General features: G+C 44.0%; 2 protein-coding genes across 2 annotated transcripts; one reads left to right on the forward strand and one right to left on the reverse strand.

Annotated features, from left to right (window-relative positions):
* Positions 1-4,588: 4,588 nt before the first annotated feature.
* LOC310708626 (uncharacterized protein) lies at positions 4,589-6,696 on the forward strand. Its single transcript, XM_083507258.1, has 2 exons — positions 4,589-5,100; positions 6,089-6,696. Exons 1-2 carry the CDS (start codon positions 4,765-4,767, stop codon positions 6,353-6,355), a joined length of 603 nt encoding a protein of 200 aa, XP_083363384.1. The 5' UTR covers positions 4,589-4,764; the 3' UTR covers positions 6,356-6,696.
* Positions 6,697-7,056: 360 nt separating this feature from the next.
* LOC310709820 (ankyrin repeat domain-containing protein 45-like) lies at positions 7,057-21,595 on the reverse strand (the record flags this gene model as incomplete). Its single annotated transcript, XM_083509862.1, has 4 exons — positions 7,057-7,210; positions 11,502-11,669; positions 12,354-12,672; positions 21,482-21,595. Coding segments are annotated over 4 exons (630 nt in total), but the record flags the coding sequence as incomplete, so codon positions are not given.
* Between the last annotated feature and the right edge of the window lie 1,277 nt (positions 21,596-22,872).

Here is a 22,872-nt window from a genome sequence, read left to right on the forward strand (position 1 = left end):
GCTTTTCAGCCTTTTTAAACCAATGGTATTGATTATTTAAAGGCAGAGCATTGAGAGACTTACATACCTGTGGAAGGGATTTTAACAGGTGGGTGGGACAGCCTACCTGTTAGTCATGTGATACCCTAATCACATGTGACCCCAACCACCTGTCAAGTTTGTCCTAATGAGGATCTGTCCCTAGCCCAATTTTTGGGAAACCTTGATTTTTCCAGGGCTGAAAAAGTGCTAGAATTCTATTCTGCAGGTGCTGTTTTGGTATAGAATAGGTAAAGCATTTCAAATTCTTAGGTGTTGTAATCTAACTTTTAGGAACCTTTGTGGTCACTCATCAATTTCTTTTTTTGTCCAGTCCTGTTGATCTCAATGGATAAAATGAATAGAAGGCAGGGATTCTTGATTATTCAGGGTTTGTGAATTACCTCAACTTCATAGCAAGGTGAGTGACTGTAAACATGGTTCGTTCACCATTCTCTGTTTTCTTTTAATATGAGTTATGATAGCTGAAATGCTTTTTAATGTTTTAAAAAGCATAATTGGACGTGGTACTTTTACTTTGGATATGGTAATGGATAAGTATAAAGTTCTGTTTCAGATAGACTCTGCCCTGATGTTCTGACTACTAGATAAGGAGAGTACTGTATATAAATTTTTTTAATCCTTTTTCTAATAACTGTTTCATTGTACTTTTATATTGGCAATAGTATTGCATATAACAGCCAAATTCTTGTATGATAGACTCCTTGGGGATACGTGTGAAGGAATGGGGCTTTCCTGAACTGCCTGTGTCTTCCGTGGGACTGCAAGTGTGGTGGCCTTGTGTTTGGAGTATCAGACTGACTCCTAGGAGAGCAGGGTTCAAATACCCATTGCGTCATGGAGTTTTCTGGGTGACCTTAGTCCAGGGGTGGCCTATCTGGTTTGCCGCCTGAGGCAAAATGGGAAGGTGCCACCCTGCACGTGTGTCACCCGCGCCCCCTTGCTGCCCCTGCCAAAGCCTTGCTCACCAGGGGTGCACAGTTGTGGTTGCAGTGAGGTCTTGCAAGAGGGTGCAGAGGCCTCCAGAGACTCTTGTGTAATCTCTCCAGAACAGGCTACATTCAAGCCTTTTCAAATCTAGAGGTTTCCACATACTTATCTCTCCATCCAGGCAGGTAAGATGCAATATCACAGTTCAATGCACTCAAGGGGCAAGGGGTGGATTAGGCCTATTGGTGGAGGTGATAATGCCCTTTACCTGCCTAGAGCCAGTGTGGTGTAGTGGTTAAGAGCGGTAGTCTCCTAATCTAGGAAACTGGGTTCGCTTCCCTGCTCCTCCACATGCAGCTGCTGGGTGACCTTGGGCCAGTCACACTTCTATGAAGTCTCTCAGCCCCATTCACCTCACAGAGTGATTGTTGTCGGAGAGGAAGGGAAAGGAGATTGTTGGCCGCTTTGAGACTCCTTAGAGTAGTGATAAAGCAGGATATCAAATCCAAACTCTTCTTCTTCTCTTCTATTATAACCCCTAGGCTAGATTATCATAACACATTATATGTGGGGCTGCCTTCGCATGTGATTCTGAAACCGCCATTAATTCAGACTGCAAATGAAAGATCTCCTAACTGGGACCTGGGGTTGGAAAGGTATCTTTCCTTTGCTTAAAGAACAACACTGGCTTCCAGGCCTATTTCACACTGAGAGCCAGTGTGGTGTAGTGGTTCAGAGCGGTAGTCTCATAATCTGGGGAACCGGGTTCGCGTCTCCGCTCCTCCACATGCAGCTGCTGGGTGACCTTGGGCCAGTCACACTTCTATGAAGTCTCTCAGCCCCACTCACCTCACAGAGTGTTTGTTGTGGGGGAGGAAGGGAAAGGAGAATGTGAGCCGCTTTGAGACTCCTGAAGGGGAGTGAAAGGCGGGATATCAAATCCAAACTCTTCTTCTTCTTCTTCTGTTGGCAAGGGAGGGGGTGTGGTCTGGAGAGCGTTCCAAGAGCCAGACAGACAGACCTGGAGGATGGCGTTAGACCCGTGGCCCTGAGGTTGCCCACCCTGACTAGGTCTTCAGTTCAATCTGAAATGGGAACTGAATGCCCTTTTGTGAGTTGTGATGTTATTGTATCTCTCCTATACAGTATAAATACATACTTTGTAACCTCTGGCTTCCTATGGAAATGAACTTGCAAGACAAGACACACCAAAGAGAAGCTAGGCAAAGGAGGCCTTAGATTATGAGTCCTGGACACCCTTCAACTCTCTTCCTATAAGTACTCCCAGGATGTACAGAGCACTGAAACACACACAGCGTGGCCACTTTCAGATGATCATAATTCGCTCAATAAGCCATCATGTGAATGAGTCTTGGCCCCCGCATGCAAGTCCCCCAGTATGCTTCACTCCTCTGTCCATGTGCTCCGGCGAACAAACCAGGAAATCCTCTGTTAATGATAATTTCCTGTTATGTCTGAACTGGGAAACTTTGGTTAATTGCTTTGGACCAAACCAAGATATGAAGCCATCCTTTGAATTCAGCTTCATATTCCAACTTCCTCAGAAGCCATTAACTCTCACTTGTGATGAGCAAAGTACTGTCGCTACATGGGGGGCACAAGGGTCATTTGTATCTTGGTTTACAGCTGAATTCAGCCAGGGTCTCTCTACCATTCACCATGGAGTCTTAGTTTATATTTGCATAATCTTGAATTTTTAAAGACATTGATAAGAGTAGAATTTAAATAAAGTCAATTTTCTGTAATGTTGATTACTAAAAAATCTCATTTTGCTTCAAAACCCAGCACACTAATTATTTAACACTTAACAAAACTGAGATAAGTCTTTAACCGTACAGAAAAAATGAACAACTTTTAATAAATTTTCATTCTAGGCCATGCTTTTTTTGTTATCTATGAGATGCCTTGTCTAATATTATTTTAAAATGCTTCTATGTTACTGCATTGACTGACTGATTTTTGTTGTGTAACAAAAATCAGCTTGTACAACGAGACTTCTAGTTTCTCTTCTTCCCCCTACAGCCCCTCAAATGCCCCCATAATTTGCTCTAGAGCAGGGATGGCGAACCTTTTAGAGACTGAGGTGCCCAAACTGCAGCCCAAAACCCACTTATTTATCGCAAAGTGCCAACATGGCAATTTAACCTTAATACTGAGATTTTAGTTTAGAAAAAACAACTCATACATTAACATCTTTTGTCTTAAATGAAAAACACAATAGCAGAGCTTTCAATGATACAAACAACTTTTTTTTTGAAAGGTAAAGGTTTGCATTTCGCATGCTTTTGAACAATTAATGTGATTTTTGCTGTTGTACGCATGCTGATAATTTGTCTAACCTTGCTGAACTCAAGGCGGCTTACTTCCGACTAGGAACAACAGACTGGCAGGAGGCCCTGGCGCATCAAAAGTCAGCACCTGCTCAGCCGCTTGCCAGGGTTACCACAGCTCTAAATGCGCCCGAGAGCAGAGCAGGAAGGCGGGTTGGGCGAAACCGAGCTTGATGGTGGGGAGGCGGAGCCAGCTCAGAGGCGGCCGTCAGGTTTGGTTGCAATGGCAGATGGGCTTGATCGGTGACTTGAGTAGCGGTGGTGCAGGCTTTGGACGGAGTGGCAGTTTCCTGGCACAAGCCCTCCCCCCCCACACACCCCTGGGCAGCCCCGAGGGTGAAAACGGTGCCCTAGCAGTGCTGGGACCATACTGGAAGCCGCCAGAAGTCTCCTGCAGTGCTGGAGTGCCAGTTTCACCTCCTAGCTACGGCCCTTCTTGGGGGACAACACGCTTGCTCACAGAGAGGGCTCTGAGTGCCACCTCTGGCACGCGTGCCATAGGTTCGCCACCACTGCTCTAGAGTGTTCCCCAGCCCTGTGGAAGAGATTTTCAGGGTGTGCAGTGATTCCCAAGGTGAAGGGAGGAAAGGAAGGAGAAGCTACCTTGCTATGTTGGATCTCATTCAGGAGTAATAAGACTCATCCAAATGACTATGTAGTATCTCTTCACCTTGCAATTGCATACATCCTCCAGAATTCATAAGCCAATTGTACTATTATATTATGTAAAGGTAAAAGGTAAAGGACCCCTGGACGGTTAAGTCCAGTCAAAGGTGATTATGGGATGTGGCGCTCATCTTGCTTTTCAGGCCGAGGGAGCTGCTGTTTCTCCACAGACAGCTTTCTGGGTCATGTGGTTCAACAGAACACCATGATGAGTGCCAGAGCGCATGGAAACGGCATTTCCCTTCCTGCCACAGCAATACCTATTTATCTACTTTCGTACTTCTAGGTTGGCAGAAGCTGGGACAGAGCAATGGGAGGTCACCCCATCGCACACATTCAAACTGCCAACCTTCCAATCAGCAAGCCCAAGAGGCTCAGACCACAGCGCTACCCATGTCCCTCTGAATTATCTGACAAATGTAAAGTAAGCTTTTGAAAATTCCCAGTTTTATAAACTCTCCATACTTTGCACTGAGAAAAGTGCTACTGAGAAAAATCTTGCAATCATAATGACATCATAGAAGCTTTCATATATAAAGATCAGGATCCCCCTTTATGACATCACAGAACCCTTCCCCAGCTGATGGGTTGATTATATTCCCTGCATTCAAATCTCTCCAGTGCTCAGGCTGAGAGCTTGGTCATGATGGAAGGATTTATTTGATTTATTTAAATCTTTTTTTAGACAATGAATACGAGCTTAAACAGTTATTTGCTACGATTCCTACACAGGGAACATCAATTAGCAGAAGACATTTCTTGCTGAAAATTTCACAGAATGTTTTCTCAAGGTCCTTGTCAGGTTTCTCTCCTTTGGACAGTCTTATTGTTTCAAGATGTTATTGGCTTTTGTGAACGACCAGCTTGGACAAGAGTTGCTTGGGAAATGACTCTACAGGATCTGGAACTACTGGCGACTAAACAGCAATCTAACTGTTTTCGTGATTCAATGTGTCAAGTATGCCATTGTTTTACTGGCTTAGGACTATCCAAAGAGTCTCTAGAAGTTGTGTATGCTGGTTGTAAAGTAGCATTCCTCATAGTGAGTGGTTTAGCTGTCCACTACTTGTTTACCAAACTGAAACTGAAATTGACACTGGCGAAACCCACAATGGTAAGATATTCTCAATTAGCACATTGTCTGGCTTTAATTTCTGACCTTTAACTCAGATTCCAATTTAATAGAAAAATATATGTAAAAAAACAAACCATGAGTCTTAATGCTGATCCCAGTCAGAAGTACTTTCTAAGTAACATGTGTCAGGACAAGGTGAGCACAGCCACACTATAAATCTACTGGTTTTATTTAACATCAGTTTCCTCTACAGAACCCTGGAAGTTGTAGTATGAGCTGACAATTCTGTGAGAGATCCTTAGCACTCTCAGAACTGTGATTTCACTAATTCTTTGCAAGGACAAAACCATGTATAGTCTGGTGTGTAGATATGCCCAATGTGTACTTTGTACACAAAAAAACTAAATTTTGAACAACTGAACCACCTGGGACTCTAACTACAGTGAACTGGCTAAATATGTGCCTAATTTATACTTTTACCTACTTATACCTACTTATATGTTAAAGAATCAAGTGATCTCGCTATCTAATAAGCTCAGCTTTCACAGAACAGCAGATAGAAGATCAATGAGCATATAGTGGTACCTCGGGTTACATACGCTTCAGGTTACATACGCTTCAGGTTACAGACTCCGCTAACCCAGAAATATTACTTCAGGTTAAGAACTTTGCTTCAGGCTAAGAACAGAAATCATGCTCCGGCGCTGTAGCGGCAGTGGGAGGCCCCATTAGCTAAAGTGGTGCTTCAGGTTAAGAACAGTTTCAGGTTAAGAGCGGACCTCCGGAACGAATTAAGTACGTAACCAGAGGTACCACTGTACTACCATAAAGCCAAAGGGATGTTGTTTTTTATGCCACAGGGTCAAATCCAGAACAGCAGTCTAAGACCAGGAGTACAGGGATTTCAGACATCAAATTCCTCTTAAAAGGCATAATAGCAGGGTCAGTGAAAGAGATGGCAACACTATTTAACTTGTAAATGGCTTTCGATGCAAAGTATTACTCCCTGTTTTTCCATTTTTCTCAGCCCTGTAGGACAATTGTCCAAGCACCTGCATTTCCAGTTGCTACCAAAGTGAATGATGAATACACCCACAACATGGACAAAATGCTCTACAGGCTGGTGGCGAACACTTCCAAGATGATGAAATACATGAAGCATGTTGCTCACCGTTACAAGAAAGAAGTCAAATACCGCAAATTAAGCAGAAAGAGCAAAGCAGATGAATTTGATGAAGACGAACAGTTCTTTCCAATTTGTCCCCACAACCACAGCTCCAGTGGAGACACATAATGCATGAAACCTAAACCCCAGGTTCTTCCCTGCTATGTTCAGCTCTTCCTTTCACAATCTTTCCAATCATACACTTAAGTCAACAGGGTAACACAATAAATGGCGAAAATCTCAACATGCTTGATCAACCTTTTTGAGAAGAATTTAATGAAGAATCTTGTGGATGATTGAGGTGAAAGAGGCCCAAATGAAAGGCTATTAAACATTTATTAAAAAAAAAATCTACCCAAAAATTAAAGCCTGTATCTGATATGCTGTGATTCTTCCATATGACCCTGCTGTATTAAGCAACTTCAGTTTTGCACAATTAGGATAAACAATGCTACATTTGTCTGTCAGAAGATTCCTTTTTCACTGGTAACAAAAATACTATGTTAGCAATTAAATACCAGCCCACCTCAATATATTTCATAGCTAGCCTTACCACTAAGGTAGCATTTCTATGGCAGCAGCAAACAAAAAGGATTTCCCTTCCATTGCTATCCTGATATAGCCTATGCTCTGGAATGATGGGCAAAAAGGGTCATAATGCATGAAACCTAAAAAGCAGGCAAACAGGCAGGTGACTCCAAGGAAAGTGGAGGGTGGACAAGAGATGCAATGGCAGAGGCTCAAGTTTACGTGAGCTTGAACTCACCTGACAGAACAGTGTAAGACATCAGGGCATGAAAAGATCCCTCAGCAACCAAGCAAAACCTGGTCTGATATATTTGGTTTCCTCTTCAACGTCCCTCCCTTTCCTTGGAACAGCTGTGCCTGCCACCCATTGCATGGTCAGTCAGCAATAACCCTTTTTGCAGCCCTTGTTGAGGAACATCTCTTCCCTTTAGTCACTGAGGCTGCCATGCACACTCCCTACAGAAATGATATAGAAGAGTACTCATCGTCGCAGTGTGTGTGTATGCCATCCCAATCCACACAAACTCTTCCTGGGAAGCCAACGCAACGCAGAACACAAACCAAACCAAATACAGTAAATGCAATCAAATGTATCCCACAAACACCATGTAGAACATCATCCTGACTCAGCTAAGAACTAAACATGGAATCCTTGCCAGTGACCACAGCTGGTTTTCAACTCAATTTAACTATTTAGATTTGAGGTATCCCCTGTTCAGTCATGTCTTCAGGTGGGCAAGATACTATAATTAACAAGGTAGCTTCGTGACCTCATCACAATGGAGCAAGTTCTTGACCTTGACCTTTCTCCCGTTCTCAGAGGCATACCTAGGCTCCCTTGTGCCCTTTGCAAAGAGCTGTATCGGTGCCTGCAAAGCTGGGAGAAACTGTGGAAGCCAACAAACAAATTGACTATGGGGTGAGCGAGACAGAGCTCCTGGCCTAGGAAGTGTCTCACTGAATTCAAAAGAGACTTCTGAGCAGGCATATACACGGTTGCACTATTAGGGGCACCAAATATTGGCATTGCAAAGGGCACTGCTTTAAGCCAAAGCCAGCCACTGCACATGGGGGTTGGAGGGGGGAGAGGTTCCATTTTCCCAGGTGTTGCAAGCAGTGCCAGAGAGCCCTGTCACACACCAAGGGGCTTCTGGCGGTTCCCTCACTGCGAGAAGTGATCCGGCCAGAGGAGCTTCTCAGTAGTGGTGCCTGCCCTGTGGAACGTCCTCCCATCAGAAGTCAAGGAGATGAGTAACACTATAACCTTTAGAAAACACCTAAAGGCAGCCCTGTATAGGGAAGCTTTTTAAGGTTTAATGTTTTATTGTGTTTTTATATATGTTGGAAACAGCCCAGAATGGCTGGGGCACAAATAATAAAGTATTATTATTGGTCTGTCCATCTCTACTAGGGGCAAAGAGCAACCCAGCTTTCCCACCTCCCCTCACGGCTCCATCACCCTTTCACTTCAGCAGGGCAAGTTCCTCAGATTTCCTTCTTTCGCCTCTTCCTCCTCCCCTCATGCCCCAACTGTAATGTGTTGGGGACCACTATTACTGCAAAGACGGCCATGCTGAAGACAAATGCCTGCTCCTCCTGCTGCCTGAGGCAGGGAGCTGGTGAGAGCGATGATCCATAGGGAAGCCTTGGCTATGGCTCCAGCCAAGTTGGGCACAGCTAAAGCTGGGAGGAGAAAAGGTGGATTCACAGGCCCTTCCTGCCTGTGCGCACACTCACCTGTGGCACGATTTTCACTCCCCACTGGGATTGCCGCCTTGGTGGGTGCCACTTCACCAATGTCTAGGTATGCCCATTCTACAATGGCTAGCCACCGTTGGACCAGACAGGCCTTTGGTCTGAATCACTAGGACTCACACCTATGTTCCATTGTAAACTATACACTGGCCTGTATAGTACTCTGAATGTCCAGCCAGGAGAACATGATCCTTGGGTTTGCAAAAACATTCAGGCACCCACCCCGCTGTCTGATTCCAAATAAAGAAAGTTTTTTTTAAGGAACTAGGTTGGTATTACAGATAGTTTTAAGCAAAGTAAATTGTTTTAGCATTCGAGTCAAACATTGGCAGGAACTGAGTAGGAGGAAGGGTAGGGGGATATTTGTTTTGCATTAAAATGTAAAATCTATATTCAAAATCAATAATATTTTTAAAAAGTGTTATGTGACTATTCACATTTTAAAATACACATACAGTCATACCTTGGTTCTCAAACAGAATGTGTTCCAGGAGTCCGTTCGACTTCCGGAACTGTTCGAAAACCATAATAAATATTGATGTTTATCTTTCTTCACCCTTGTTTCTTCTTCTCCTTCTCCTTCATTCATTAATTAAATTTGTATACTGCCCTATACCTGTAGGTCTCATGCAGATCTTCCCTGGTGGGGTAGGAGGTACCATTTTGGACCCAAGACATTTTGGCATCTGAGGTGGACCCATCAAGTGCAGCTCAGGTGGCTAGTTTTCATACCTATATCAGAGATAGCCATCTGACCTGTACTATGCAAATATACTCATAGAATTACAGGGAAGGGGAAGAGGAGGAGCCCCCTCCCTTCTAATGAACCCCAGTACAGAATAACATAAAAATAAGAAATTAAATGCATTGAAAAAGCTCAGACTGTTGCACTACTAATAGGCACACCACTCGTGTCCAGTGATGTGCAGTCATTGGACTAGGGAGACTAGGCTAATCCCCTAAATGTTTCCCTAGTGCCTGCTTCCCAAAGCCCGGGAAGCTTCTGCCTGGCTTAGGAAGAGAGGTGCAATGCTCCTACGGGTCCAAGAGCCCTCCTGCCACCTTCCCAAAGTCTGCCTAGCTTTAGGAAGGAGGCAGCAGAGCGCCACATCCTGTCAGAGGCCTGGGGCCTCCTTCCCAAAGCCTAGGAAGCTTCTGCCCAGCTTAGGGAAGGAGGCACAATGCTCACGGGCATGACACCAGCCCCCAACTGCCCTGGCAAGCTGGTGCCTCTGGCCCTAACTGTTCCCCACAAAAAATTCATCACACACCACTGCTAGTGTCCATTACAGCACTGCTGCAGGACACTTCCCCCTCTGCAACCGGGCGTGGTGGAAGCCAATGGGAGGATGGCAACAGCAAGACATTGCCACCCAAGTGCCTTCGAAACAATACAAATGCCACAGTACTCTCGGAAAGACACAGAAACACTCAGGCACCCACACTTTTAACCAACAAAGGCCTGTCCAGGCTGCCAACATTTTGGCATAGGACTGTGTCTTGGAAATGGGTGCTTGTTACAACAACATCAGATATATGGTGCAACGTGCTTAAATGCTGCTGCACCATAAAACCTCTCCCATGCATACCAGCACCAGACTAGCTATGCCCTGATAAAGACCATGGAGCTTTTTATACACAGCTTTCTTGCTTTTAGGATACCTAGCATCCTACAGAAAAAATCAGTTTAGTGTCTCATCTTCTGACTTTTCTTTTTCTATGAAAATCAGCAATTAAAGTGTTTTACAGCATACAGTTAAGCATTATCACATACTAATATCTGCAGATGAAGCTGCTATTAAAGGCATAGGAACAGAGGTCAGTTAAAAAGTTGGACACAGTAACTTGCACTGTGTTGTCACTCGTTTTCAGAAGCGCCTGCTGATCATGGTACATTCAAGGCTGGTCACGAGGCCATGATAATCCCTCAGTTCAAGTGCATTTGACTTGCATGATTTCAACCAAACATGGCTTGAAGGTGGGATGGTTGAAATTGTACAAGTCAAGGCAGGGAGCTTAAAAGCTCTTTTCATGCTGGGTCCAATCAGGGCTGCCCAACACATAAAGAGCTTTTAAGTTCTTCACCTTGCTTGCTGGGCAAGGCCTGTGCAGCATGCTGGCTCTGGAAGGTTCTGGGATACTCCTGCAAGATTTTGTGGGACAATCTGAGTTCCTGTAAGATCTTGCACAAGCACCACTAGCCTTCTAAAGTTGCTTGCTGGGAAAGGCCTGAGGCAGTTTTAAGGTAGTGTGACTGGTTTGGTTGCACTGGTCACCGCAATGCAGGGGCCGCCATAACAATGCTGTCCACCACTGGCAAGGTGCACTCAGCTGACTGGCTCTGGTGATACTGGGGGTGCTCTTTCTCTCCCCTTCACTCACTAGCTGCGGAGCAGTTCCAAGGATTTGATTATACACAATTTTTGCTTATATGTGCAATTTTTGGAACCAAACCCCTACGTACGATGAGGGATTACTGTAAACCACTATGAGACTGTGTGCAAGAATGACACTGTTTTCTTTGGTTACAACTGACTGATATTTGACAGCAAATTTTATTTGTTTAAGTGTCTTTTATGCTATTCTTCAAATAATAGGTGATGAGCCTGTAGTGAGAAGAAGCATAACAGAATGCACTGTTAGGAGCTGCCTTTCTAGGCTCACTGTGAATTTTGGCAGAACTGATCTCACTGAAGGAAGATCACTAGGTGGCAGTTGGGCACCAAACCAGACAGGGTAGTTGAAAAACAAGACTGAGAGCATTGTTGTATGGATGGGGATCTAAGGCTTGGAGATCAGGATGCCACCCAATCTTGGTGACCGAGATGAGAGGCAAAGCTACGTTTCTCTGACCAAAATCCAGCACTGAATCAGTCCAAAGGATCTTCATGCAGTTCAAATCATATTCATTTACACCTGTCTAGAATTATGGTCTTAACATGAGTAAGATCAGATCCACATCTCAAAGAAGCTTAGGTGTCACCGCTCTTACCTGCCCAATCCAAGAATGCAACACATTCTGTCTGCTCATATCGGCAGGCAATATCTCTAGCCTTTTCACCCCGGGAGGTGGTTGCATAAATGTCAGCTTCCAGTTCTATAAGAGTTTTCAAAGTCTCTAGTTGTCCCCAGGCTGCAGCACAGTGGAGGAGTGTATAACCTGAGAGAGTGAGCCAAATTAGAATGTGTAGTTGTATATAGAATACCCGTTTATAACATTCTCTCTCTCTCTCTCTTCATTCACAAAACAACCAAACATATCCAGCCACTTGGAAGCCAATATTTTAACCAGAATGTACCTTTAGCATCTCAATCTTGGGATTCAAACCATTCATTTATTATTATTTTTAAAAGTGGGTTATCAGCATTCATTTACAAACAGACAAGCAACTAGTGTCTACTTAAGGTTCTGGTACAAAAGGGATTTTGTGCTCAAGATACAATGTATCTTATACATCCTTTTTTTAATTGTAGTCTGTTCTAAGTGATCTCTTCAAAAATGTTTCCCATTGTCCTGTCAATAATATTATAGATTTTAAAAGAAAACCCAACTTTTGCCTGCTAAACAGATGGTGCAAATTTTGTAAATAATAAATATAGGTACACCTGTCCAATGTATTCCAGGTGAAAACTGTAATGTTCTGATAATGCTTTATAGGGCATTTTATGGAAAAACAGACTTGTTATGAACTGCTTGCATGGTGTTCTGCAGAGAGGAAGGATCGCCCTCAGACAACCAGGTAAAGAGGGCTTTTTTCCCCAACTACAGAGAAAAAAGTATGAGCAGGCAAACTAGTAAAAAAATTGTGGAGTACATTTTTTGCATAACTGGTCAGTTATGTACCTCGGGCCGTCTTATCCTTCAGATCAACCCCGTATCTTGCCAGTGTCCGGATAACGTCGCTCTGCCCAGCCATACAGGTTGCATACAGCAGGCCTCTGCCCACAATATCCTTTTCCATTAAAAGCTGGTTGGCTTTTTCATGATCAGGATCTTCCAGGTCCTCAAAAATCTGTTGTACTCCCTCTGTGTCACCAGTTAGACAAGCTCTCAGGAGAGGATTGAAAGGCTTTGGTTCCTCTTGAGGCCCCAAGTTCTCGTGCTCACTTTTGTTTGCCGAGTCTACTATCTCCTCTGTTGATTCCATTTTCCTGGAATAAGCCTGAAAAGGAACAAAATGGAACCTAATTTTTGTTTGCAGGAAATTCATACTATTTGGTCAAGGACAAATCAAAAGGTTGTTAGGTCTCTAAGTATCCTTTCTTTTTGACTAGGGGATGTTGGAAGAAAGATAATAAGAAAGAAATCCATCCTAACAGCTATCAGCTCACCCACCCAGGATCACATTTTTACTTTTCCTCATTCTAGTCACACATTTTCCATCCAGATTTGTGGCTGAAAACTAATATGCTTCCCATCTTTCATGTCCACTACTAGGTTTTCCTGTGACTCCTGGGAGTAAGAAAGAATGCAGGAAAACTACTTCTGAAAAACCTTGTATCACCAGAATTACTACACTCACAGTGTGAATCTGTGCATGTTCATCCAGAAGAAAGTCCCACTGAGTTCAGTTAGTGCACATAGGATTACAAAGTTCCAACATAACTTTCTCAAAATGTGACCCACGAATATTTGATTACACTACTGGCATAACAACATGTGTTTGAAGAAGTCAGATAAAAAGGGAAGATATCAAAATATTATCTCCTGTTGCTCATAAACAATTGGGTGGAACTTACCCAATATGAACACCTAATGTTCCTTGTATTCCACAAAATCTGTAAAAAGTTTCAAAATATAATCCTTTTGCCATAGTATTTTCTCTCCTTTCTGGTTTGGTTCAAAGATACTGTTAGATGTCACCCCTCTCTCCCTGAGCTGTGCAAGATTCCAGGGGACGCATGTGCGTCATACCCGGGGGCCTGTTTTTCCTTTTTGGGGTTTTCCCTAAGAAATGAAGTACATGTACATGTCAGTCTCATTCAAGGTGTACCAAATCTATTTGGGGTTTTTTGTGTGTTTTTTTGGTATTTGTGTTACGGAAGGGGGGGGGCATGACTTCTTCACTACAATATATTTGCTCAATTTCTCTAGGACTCCATCACCCCTCCCCTGTCCTCCATAATCTCTCAAGTAATCCAGTCAAAATCACTCTGCCAAACCCTTCCTCCAGGCGATGCCAGGTGACAGACTATGCAAACATGGACCATTGCCTTCTCAGGATGTGCTTATCTGCGCATATCTCCAGCTCTCTGCATATTCATCCCTCCCTCCTCCATATGTTAATCTGTGTAACCCAACCTCTTCTTAATGTATTCATGATGTAACTGGGATGTATTTTGCACTGTATTCTGGGATATGGAGGGAAATTTCAAAAGTTCATGTCACCCCTTACTCTGGGTTCAATCTCGCCTTGAACCTGTTGCGCAATAAACTTGGACCTTCTGCAGTTTGCTCCTGTGTCCGGCTGAGCTCATTTTCTTCCGCAGGGACCCACGGACTTAGTCCGATGAGCTGGGTGGCAGAGTAACCCCGCACCCAGATTTTAGCCGTAACAGTTGGCGCCGCAACGTGGGGCTTGCGGTTCTCCCGAGCTGCTGACTGGGGGCCCCGAAATCTTCAGCCGGCTCCAGGCCATTTTGCCTGGGAAGATCCTTTTGGACCCCCAGCCATCTTCTGGGCGGTAATCGAAAGCCCTAGGAGTTCAGCCGGGGAGCAAAAGAGGGATCCAGCCGGCTTATTCATCGATCCCGGGATCATCATAGAAGACGCGTGAGTATAAGGAAAAAGGAAAATCCAGTGCACTGGTGGGAAGGGGGTGGAAGTCTCCTGGCAACTGAATTCTCTGCCCTCCTCTCTATCGCTCCTTCTTGCCTTTCTCTTGGTCCGGTTAGTGAGAGAGACCGTGGACCGCTGCTCAACCCGAAAGGGGGGTTCTGAGCTCTATCCCTTTTCCTTAAAATCTCCAGCCAGCCGCACCAATTGGGAGCCCGAAAGTAAGACGGAGAGACCCGACTTGAAAGATAGCCAACTCTCTGCAACGGGCATCCCAGTTGAAAGCAAGGGGTTGGAGCTCTCTTTCCGAACTTCCCGAGCGTCCTTGCTAGGGGGCAGGAAGTGGTCTTGCTTTCTATCCTAATCCCAGCCGCACTGGTCGAGCTACATACCACGTGTACTGTAAGCTCGCTTCCGAAAGCAAGGGGGATTTTCGACCCGAAATTCTATCCAGGGACCACCCGATCTGGCACCGCATGGCGCGGGCGTCCAGTAGGGCCCCTTTTCCTGAGATGTGACGATAGGTAGGAGGTTGCCAGGAGGGATAGCCCATGAGGAATTGGGCAGGACCGGCAGAGTGGAAAGAGACCCCAGGTTATAGGAATAAGGAAATAAGGAAATAGGAAATGGAACGCAAGGAACCGGATAGCTAGAGCTCTCTAAAACCCACTAAGGAAGTTGCCAGGCAACTAGAAGCCCCTTCTCCTCTTTACTATACGTCCCTGTACTAAGCATACCAAACCCCTAGACATACTAATCCTAATCAGCCCCTCTCTTTCCCCCTTCTCTATCCCAGACACCCCCCCCAAAAGGGAAAAAAAAAAAGCAACAACAGCAACGCATGCATCTATAAAGGGGTACCCAGTCAACCAAGCGTTGTGAGCCCTACCAGTCTGATTACCTGGTGGTGTGTTTGAAGAGGCAAGGAGGCTCATAAAACCATGTGGGACCTTCCTACTAATTTCACTTAATGAAGCCAAAGGTAGTGGCCCAACTCCTTGCAATAACCAACTAAAGGATGAGAATATATCTGTTTACATGTTGTCTGTTATGTATGTTGTCTGTTAATACATATACGAGAATATGTATGTTTACATGTTGTCTGTTATGTGTGTTGTCTGTTCCTTCTGTCTCTGACAGACTGCCTTTCTTAAGTGTGCATAGTTTAAACTGCAAGCTTGCTTCAAAATTTAAATCTAAGGAAGCCATGCTGGATCTTAGCAGTCCTAAATAAGAGAAGATGAGAATGAAGTGTGCAAATGTTTACCCCACCTCTTGCTTTGCCCCAACTTTTGAGATTGTGAGTCTACAGTCTTATTTTGGAAGGTGCTGATAACCTAATGTTTCTGCTGCAAAAGCCTAGTTGAGCCAACTGCTCTCTCAAGCTAAAATGCAGTGTATGTACTTCATTAAGCATATGCCTATAAAAGTATGGTGTTCATTCTAAGAAAAATATTTGAATCCAGTTTTAACTTTGATTTGGTTGGACAGAAGAGTTATTGTAAGGCTCCTGATATCAGTCTCTATAAGACTTCTTGGCCTCTTTTGTTAGAAAATGCCCCCCCTCCCCCTTGTTTCACTCTGCCTCTTTCAGTTGTTTTCTCCCTTCTTGCTTCTGTGCCAGGTAAATTTACTCCCGAGTAAGCTTCCTTTAAAGGAAACTGCAAAGAGGGGAGGGGGGCAACACTTCTGTATTCCCTTTAAAAAATCAAATCTAGGGCTGCTTTAACTGTGCTTTATAAGAGATCCTCTCCCTATCTTACGAAAACTGTTCACTTCTTCCTTAAATATCATTTCAAACTCACTCAAACTATCTCAAGATCTGCAAAAAGGGTTCTGTGTAAAGTTATGTACTTTTATTTTCCTCTTCCTTAGTACATGATATGAGCATAGATGTTTCCTTTCCCAGCTGTAAATCTGTACTTAAATGTGTATGCCTCTCTGGTAGTACAAATCTTGCTATGAACCCTGTATTTTAGGGTTGGACTAGATGACCCCAGGTCCCTTTCAACTTTCCCAATTTGTGGCTGTGAGGTGATGTGTTGTAATTCAGCCCAGATTTGCTCTTTGTTTTAAAGGTATGAGGTGAAGCCATGAGGTTTGAAGCAGAACTAGTGATATCAGGCATTTAAGTGATTACAGTGTTTATCTTTTTGTCTATTATTTACAAAAATCAGACTTAAAAGTCTACTAAAAGTTTAAGCACATAAAAATTCATATAATCAAGTAGAATTAGCCTTGACCATCCATCCTGTAAATAAAGGGCAGTAAAATTTGTCTGCAGATGGTAAGGCTGAGAATGTTAAAAAAAAATAAAAAAATCCTATGAATTCTAACTCTCTGGCCATTTTACTCATAAATAAGAGAGCGGTTGATTGTTCCGCGAATGACCAGATAAAATGACCAATAATGATAGCCCTTTCCTGTACATAAAGGAAGCACTCCTTTGCTTGGGCTGAATGGTGAATACTTGAATTGCTGAGTTTCTCTTTTTTGTTTTAAAATCTAACCCTATTTTTAAAATCTACTCCTTACCTTTCCCTTCCTTATTCTAATTGAGCCAAAAGATGCAACATTTTCAATGGTATAAAAGGTTTGCTGAAACATGAACTCTGCACATGCACAGAGGCTAGATCAGCTTTAAAAAAAAAAAGAGAGCGAGCGAGAGAAAGGAGGGGGGAGAGAGAAGGTTTGGAGAGCGTAAAACCTATACAAATTTCCTTATGTAAAACTTGGAACCATTGAGCGAAATCATCCTTAATGTGTTCTGCTCCAGGGCTACTTAAGACAATAGAGTTAAGTACTGGACATGCCAAATTCTTTTCACAGGTAAATATCAAAGCACTCCCACTGTGAGTTCCTCTCTTGAGTAGTTTCCCCCCCCCCCATGGGATTTAAATTTTATAACAGTTTTCTTGTGTGTGTGTGTATGTGTATATGCCTATACATTTTAGGAACAGCATTTCCTGACAGACCTCTCACATGAAATAATTTTCCTTTTTAACAGAGTGTCCTTTCTTTTCTCCCACAGCACAAATGATAAAGAGGGGATGCAAACAGTGATTTAAATACTCTATAAAAAGTAATTGCATTTGTATTTCTTTTCTTCCTTCTTCCCTTAAAGCCAAGCAGCAACTTTCTTTCTGTTCTGTGAAACAAGTCTGAATCCCTGCTGTATTAGTGACCTCTATCTCTTTGTGCCTTTGACATTTTTTTTTAAGTTACAAATAATCTGTTTTCATTTATTTAATCAGTTTCTCCATGATGTCTATGAAGTTAATCGAACCACAACCAAACATTGTTTGTGGAATGGTACTTGTTTACCTTTGGCCTGAGCATTTCTTACTAATTCTGTCATTTTGGCTAGTGCAAGGTACCTGCACAACTTGAAATTGCCATTCATTTTATTGGTATTAACTCATTTCCCAGTATTCCGCTATTAACATTACAGCTGATGTCACATCAAGAAACACTTTTATTTTCAGTTGGGGTGTTAGAATGCCAAAACAGATTACTTCAGGTTACTTATTAATTGTGTGTCTTAGCATTTATTTATTTTTGGTTCCTCATAGCTCATTTTGTGTGTTTGTGTTTTACTTTGGGGGACATGTTCATCACATGTTGAAAGTCAGTCTCATGAAGTTCTTTTATTGGATAGCACATGGTGAATTTTAAGTTTTCCCCATTGTTTTTCCATTTTTTTTCAGTCCAGTAGTAATATGTGTGGTTTTGATAATATCTTTGTACTATTTAATAATAGTTATTTTCTGAATCTGATGTCTTTGTGTCAAGTCCATTTTCATCTAACTGGTAATCTAATTTTTTGCTTTCTTTTTATTTTTTAACCTTTGTATTTTTTACAGTTCTCTTTCTATACATGTGGAGTAATTTTTTATTTTATAATATGAAAAGAACAACAACAACAAAAATTAAGTGAAGGAAAGCAAACAAACTTAGCAGATAATAACAGTAATTATATGGAAATGTGATAATGAATAAAATGTTTAATCCACTAAGATTGTTATTATTTGCAGCTTCCCATGGAAACTGGAGGACATCCTTTTTGCCTTTTGCCCCTTTCTTGTCTAACTGTGTTTCTAAGTCGCCCCAAAACCCTGCCCCTTACAGGATATCACTTCTACAGATGTGCAATGATGAAAAGCAGCAACAACCCCTCAACTCACAAGACCTGCAACACCAGAGTTTTTAAAGTGCCCACAGTTATCTCTTTCAAAGGCTATAGACTGACGGGGGGGGGGGGCTGACAAAGGGGGGAGGAGTTGAATTGCAAGGACATTTTCCCACTTTTGAACCTCAAGCCTCTGCTCCAGGATTCAAAAGATACATACGTAAAAGATCACAATTGTGTCAAGATATGCAACAGATATTTAATTATTTTGTTTTGTATTATGTGTTATTATGTAAGAATGTTGAAATGTGTCTGACAGTGTGATTTCCACAATGGGGGGCAATTTATTGTGTGTAACTGTTTTATGTTTAATGTCTTATTGCTTACACACCAATGGAGAATTCTCATGCATTTTATACCTTCTAATAGCTCACACTATTGTGTAGTCCAATGTTTAGATCAATTTATAACCACATTGTTCCACCTGGCACTCTGCCAACTTTCCCTATCCATTTTAATATGTGTTAAACCTCGTTTTGCCAATGACAAACTTCTGGATCCATAAAACACCAGGTACATGAAGGTGGATATGCTTTGGTATAGCAGGAATGATCCCTTATAGAGTTAAATTGACTTATTTGGACAAAGTGCCCCTTTTAAGAATGGTTTTCTTTTAACAGATTGGTTTGAAAAGTTGAGAACCATGGGCACATAAATTCAAATTGGACTCAGTTTGAATTGGGCAAGTGTATCCAGGCTGCAATTAGCTTTTTGGTCCTTAAAGTGCAAGTGAGCAACTTCCCAGGACTACAAGACCAGAGCCTGTAATAATAATAAGAAATCCCATGGATTTTGGCCAAGGCAAAGACATTTCTCTCAGGACGTGTCCAAAACCTGTGCCAGCTGTGGTGGGTACCAGGCTACATGATAAATATGAAAGCCCTAAGTGGATTCAGCAGGGATTGCCACTACTGCGACACCATGCCGATGTGAGACCACAGAAGAGCTGCCTTGACACCTGAGAACACACAAATGGCGGGGGGGGGGGAAGCAAACTGCACTTTGCAGTCATTAGTGGACCTTCCTGCCTAAATGTAAAGCATAGATCACTATTCAGAAAATATTTCTTCCAAGGTGCTAGAATACCACAAGTAACTGAGCAACAAAGTATTAATTTACGTGATATCCTATGTCTAACTATGTGCACTGTTACACCATTATATTTCTGTGCAAATATCCTTAAAGCAGCATGATATCTAAGTCCCTTTCAGGTTTGCATAAAGCCACACATCCCATTCACCGAGATTTAGGGTGCGGAGAAAAGATTTGCAAGTTCTTACAGAACTTTAATGCAAATCTATCTCCGAATGGGGGACTGTTACGGAAGGGGGGGGGGCATGACTTCTTCACTACAATATATTTGCTCAATTTCTCTAGGACTCCATCACCCCTCCCCTGTCCTCCATAATCTCTCAAGTAATCCAGTCAAAATCACTCTGCCAAACCCTTCCTCCAGGCGATGCCAGGTGACAGACTATGCAAACATGGACCATTGCCTTCTCAGGATGTGCTTATCTGCGCATATCTCCAGCTCTCTGCATATTCATCCCTCCCTCCTCCATATGTTAATCTGTGTAACCCAACCTCTTCTTAATGTATTCATGATGTAACTGGGATGTATTTTGCACTGTATTCTGGGATATGGAGGGAAATTTCAAAAGTTCATGTCACCCCTTACTCTGGGTTCAATCTCGCCTTGAACCTGTTGCGCAATAAACTTGGACCTTCTGCAGTTTGCTCCTGTGTCCGGCTGAGCTCATTTTCTTCCGCAGGGACCCACGGACTTAGTCCGATGAGCTGGGTGGCAGAGTAACCCCGCACCCAGATTTTAGCCGTAACAATTTGTATCCCTCTTGAACAGCCTTCTCCCAACCTTGGCACCTTCCAGATGTTGGACCAAAACCCTGATCAGCCTCAGCCAGTGTGACCTGGAATCACCTGGAATGATGGGATTTGGGGTACAAAACATTTGGGAGCACCATGCTGTTAAAGGCTACTCCTGTGTTCTGCTAAGCAGTGGCGTAGCGTGGGTTGTCAGCACCCGGGGCAAGGCAAGTAATTTGCGCCCCCTAACCCGTGGATTTGCGCCCCCTAACCCTAACCCCCAGATGTTGCGCCTGGTGCGGCCGGCCCCCCCTGCACCCCCCACGCTACGCCACTGCTGCTAAGACTGCCAAGTGCCAACCTCTCCATGAAGCCTTTGACATGTTCCCCACTGTGAGGAAGTCTAACTGAAATGAAGTCTTCTCCCATTTTATCCATGCCTTGTGCCCATATCTTGACAATGAGTCCCTTTTGAGGCAGAGGCCTGTCCCTTTCTTTGTTCTTTGTAAATGTGCCAGTGGGTATGTGGCTGGTGCTAAATAAATAAATAAAAATAAAATAAAATATAACCACCAAATAATTTTCTGGACACTCAGATTATCCTGCCTGCCTGATAGCAAAACTACAGGGTTTGTATTCAAGCAACTTTTTTTTTATTTCATAAAATTTATACCCCGCTTGATTCTGAAAAATATAAAGAGATAAAACAATAATTTTGAGGAAAAATTCACAACCATACTTTTGAGAATTTTTACTTTTGTATGTTTTAAGCAGATTAAAATCACCCCAACTTTCTAAGCATGTGGGTAGGCAGGCCTGAACAAGAATGTTTTTAGCATTCTTTTACTCAGAATAGAGCCATTAACAATTAACGACATAGGTCTACTCTGAGTAAAAGTTAGTTGACTAAAACCCCATGGTTTTTTCCACGCACTCTTTCCCCCCCTCCCCCTCCTCGCCCCGCTTTTTCTGACCTCTTCCTTCGCGCCGCAGCGCAGGAGCGGATGCCGTCGCCATAGCAACGGCGCGGGAACTCCCTGAGGCCGGAACTTCCGCGCGGCAGCTCGCCGTTCCCGAACGGACACCTAACAGGACCGGGCGGCTTCCGGCCGGCGGTGCGCCCGGGTTTGGGGCGGGGGGGGGCTCGGGGGCGGGGTGTGTGCGCTGCGTGCGCGGCTCTTACCGGCAGTTTCCGGGACCAGCAGGAGCTGCGGGAGCCGCTGCGGTGCCGAAAGAAGCCGGGAAGGACCCTTCGAAAGGCCGCCCCCCGCCTCCGCTCCCCGCCTCCGCTGCGAGGTCGGTTCCCGAGTCAGCCGGGGCGGAGGAGGGGGAGCCGGGGGGGGCGTTTGCGAGGAGGGGGAGCGCGTACAAGAGCCCCTCAGGCCAAAGGTCCGCCGGTCCCGGGGCCTGCTCCCTTCCAGCCGGGTGCTTCCCCCGTCCACCCGTCTGCAGGGCACGGAGGCAGCAGCTCTCTCCGCCTCGCTCCCGGCCCCTGGCATGCAGCGGGGTATACTGCCTCCGAACGTGGAGGCTCCATTTAGCTGTCGCCGTTGATGGACCCCCATGGATCTTGTTTGTTTAGTCATCCCGCAGACCCGCTCCTGGGCCAGAGGGGGGAAGGTGAATGGACCCTAGAATATGTCAGGTGGTTTGAGGTGGAGAAAATGGAGTTTGGGTGACCAAGCTGGAAGGTGGACTTGCAGCGGCTGAGGGCGGGGGGGATACAGTGCGGCTGCATCGGACCAAGGAGGCGCTGAGTACCGTGGGATTTATTTAGTTACTTTATTTTTTGGCCTTCGAGGATGCATCAGTTTGGATCCTGGGCTTTTAGAAGATTTGCCTTCTCTGACAGCTTCCCAAACTTCTGCAGTGATTGGCTGCATAATCCTTTACATGCCTACGCAGAACTAAGTTCCATTAAATCAAACGGGTCTTGCTTCCAGAAATCAGTGGATAGGGTTGCTACTTTAGATGGCCTGCACACGTCAATCTCTTTGGGAATCTGAGATTCACTCTGTTGGTGCCCAGTTTCAGCATCCCATGGAGGTTATCTGATACATTTTTGGGTAGGAAAGTGGAATTTACAGCCTGCAGGCCAATCTTGGCCCACCAGGGGGCCCAGTGAGGTCATTTCCCCCAGACCATGCCCACCCACTATCAGCTGACATCACTGCTGATGGAAGGAGGGAACAGAGGTTAATTCTGCACTGGTGGCATACCCTGTTCCCAGTAGGGAACAGGACCACACAACCTAGGCAGCAAGATTTAGTCCCTGCTTTTCAGCCTTTTTAAACCAATGGTATTGATTATTTAAAGGCAGAGCATTGAGAGACTTACATACCTGTGGAAGGGATTTTAACAGGTGGGTGGGACAGCCTACCTGTTAGTCATGTGATACCCTAATCACATGTGACCCCAACCACCTGTCAAGTTTGTCCTAATGAGGATCTGTCCCTAGCCCAATTTTTGGGAAACCTTGATTTTTCCAGGGCTGAAAAAGTGCTAGAATTCTATTCTGCAGGTGCTGTTTTGGTATAGAATAGGTAAAGCATTTCAAATTCTTAGGTGTTGTAA

The sequence above is a fragment of the Podarcis liolepis genome, assembly GCF_965112155.1.
Source record: "Podarcis liolepis genome assembly, chromosome: 6".
Lineage (NCBI taxonomy): Eukaryota > Metazoa > Chordata > Lepidosauria > Squamata > Lacertidae > Podarcis > Podarcis liolepis.

What these genes read in the sequence shown, in the direction of transcription:
- LOC310708626 (XM_083507258.1), top strand. Translation starts at nt 4,765, where the DNA reads ATGTTTTCTCAAGGTCCTTGTCAGGTTTCTCTCCTTTGGACAGTCTTA. An exon ending in CACTGGCGAAACCCACAATG is followed by an intron (nt 5,101 to 6,088) that starts GTAAGATATTCT and finishes CATTTTTCTCAG; the next exon opens with CCCTGTAGGACAATTGTCCA.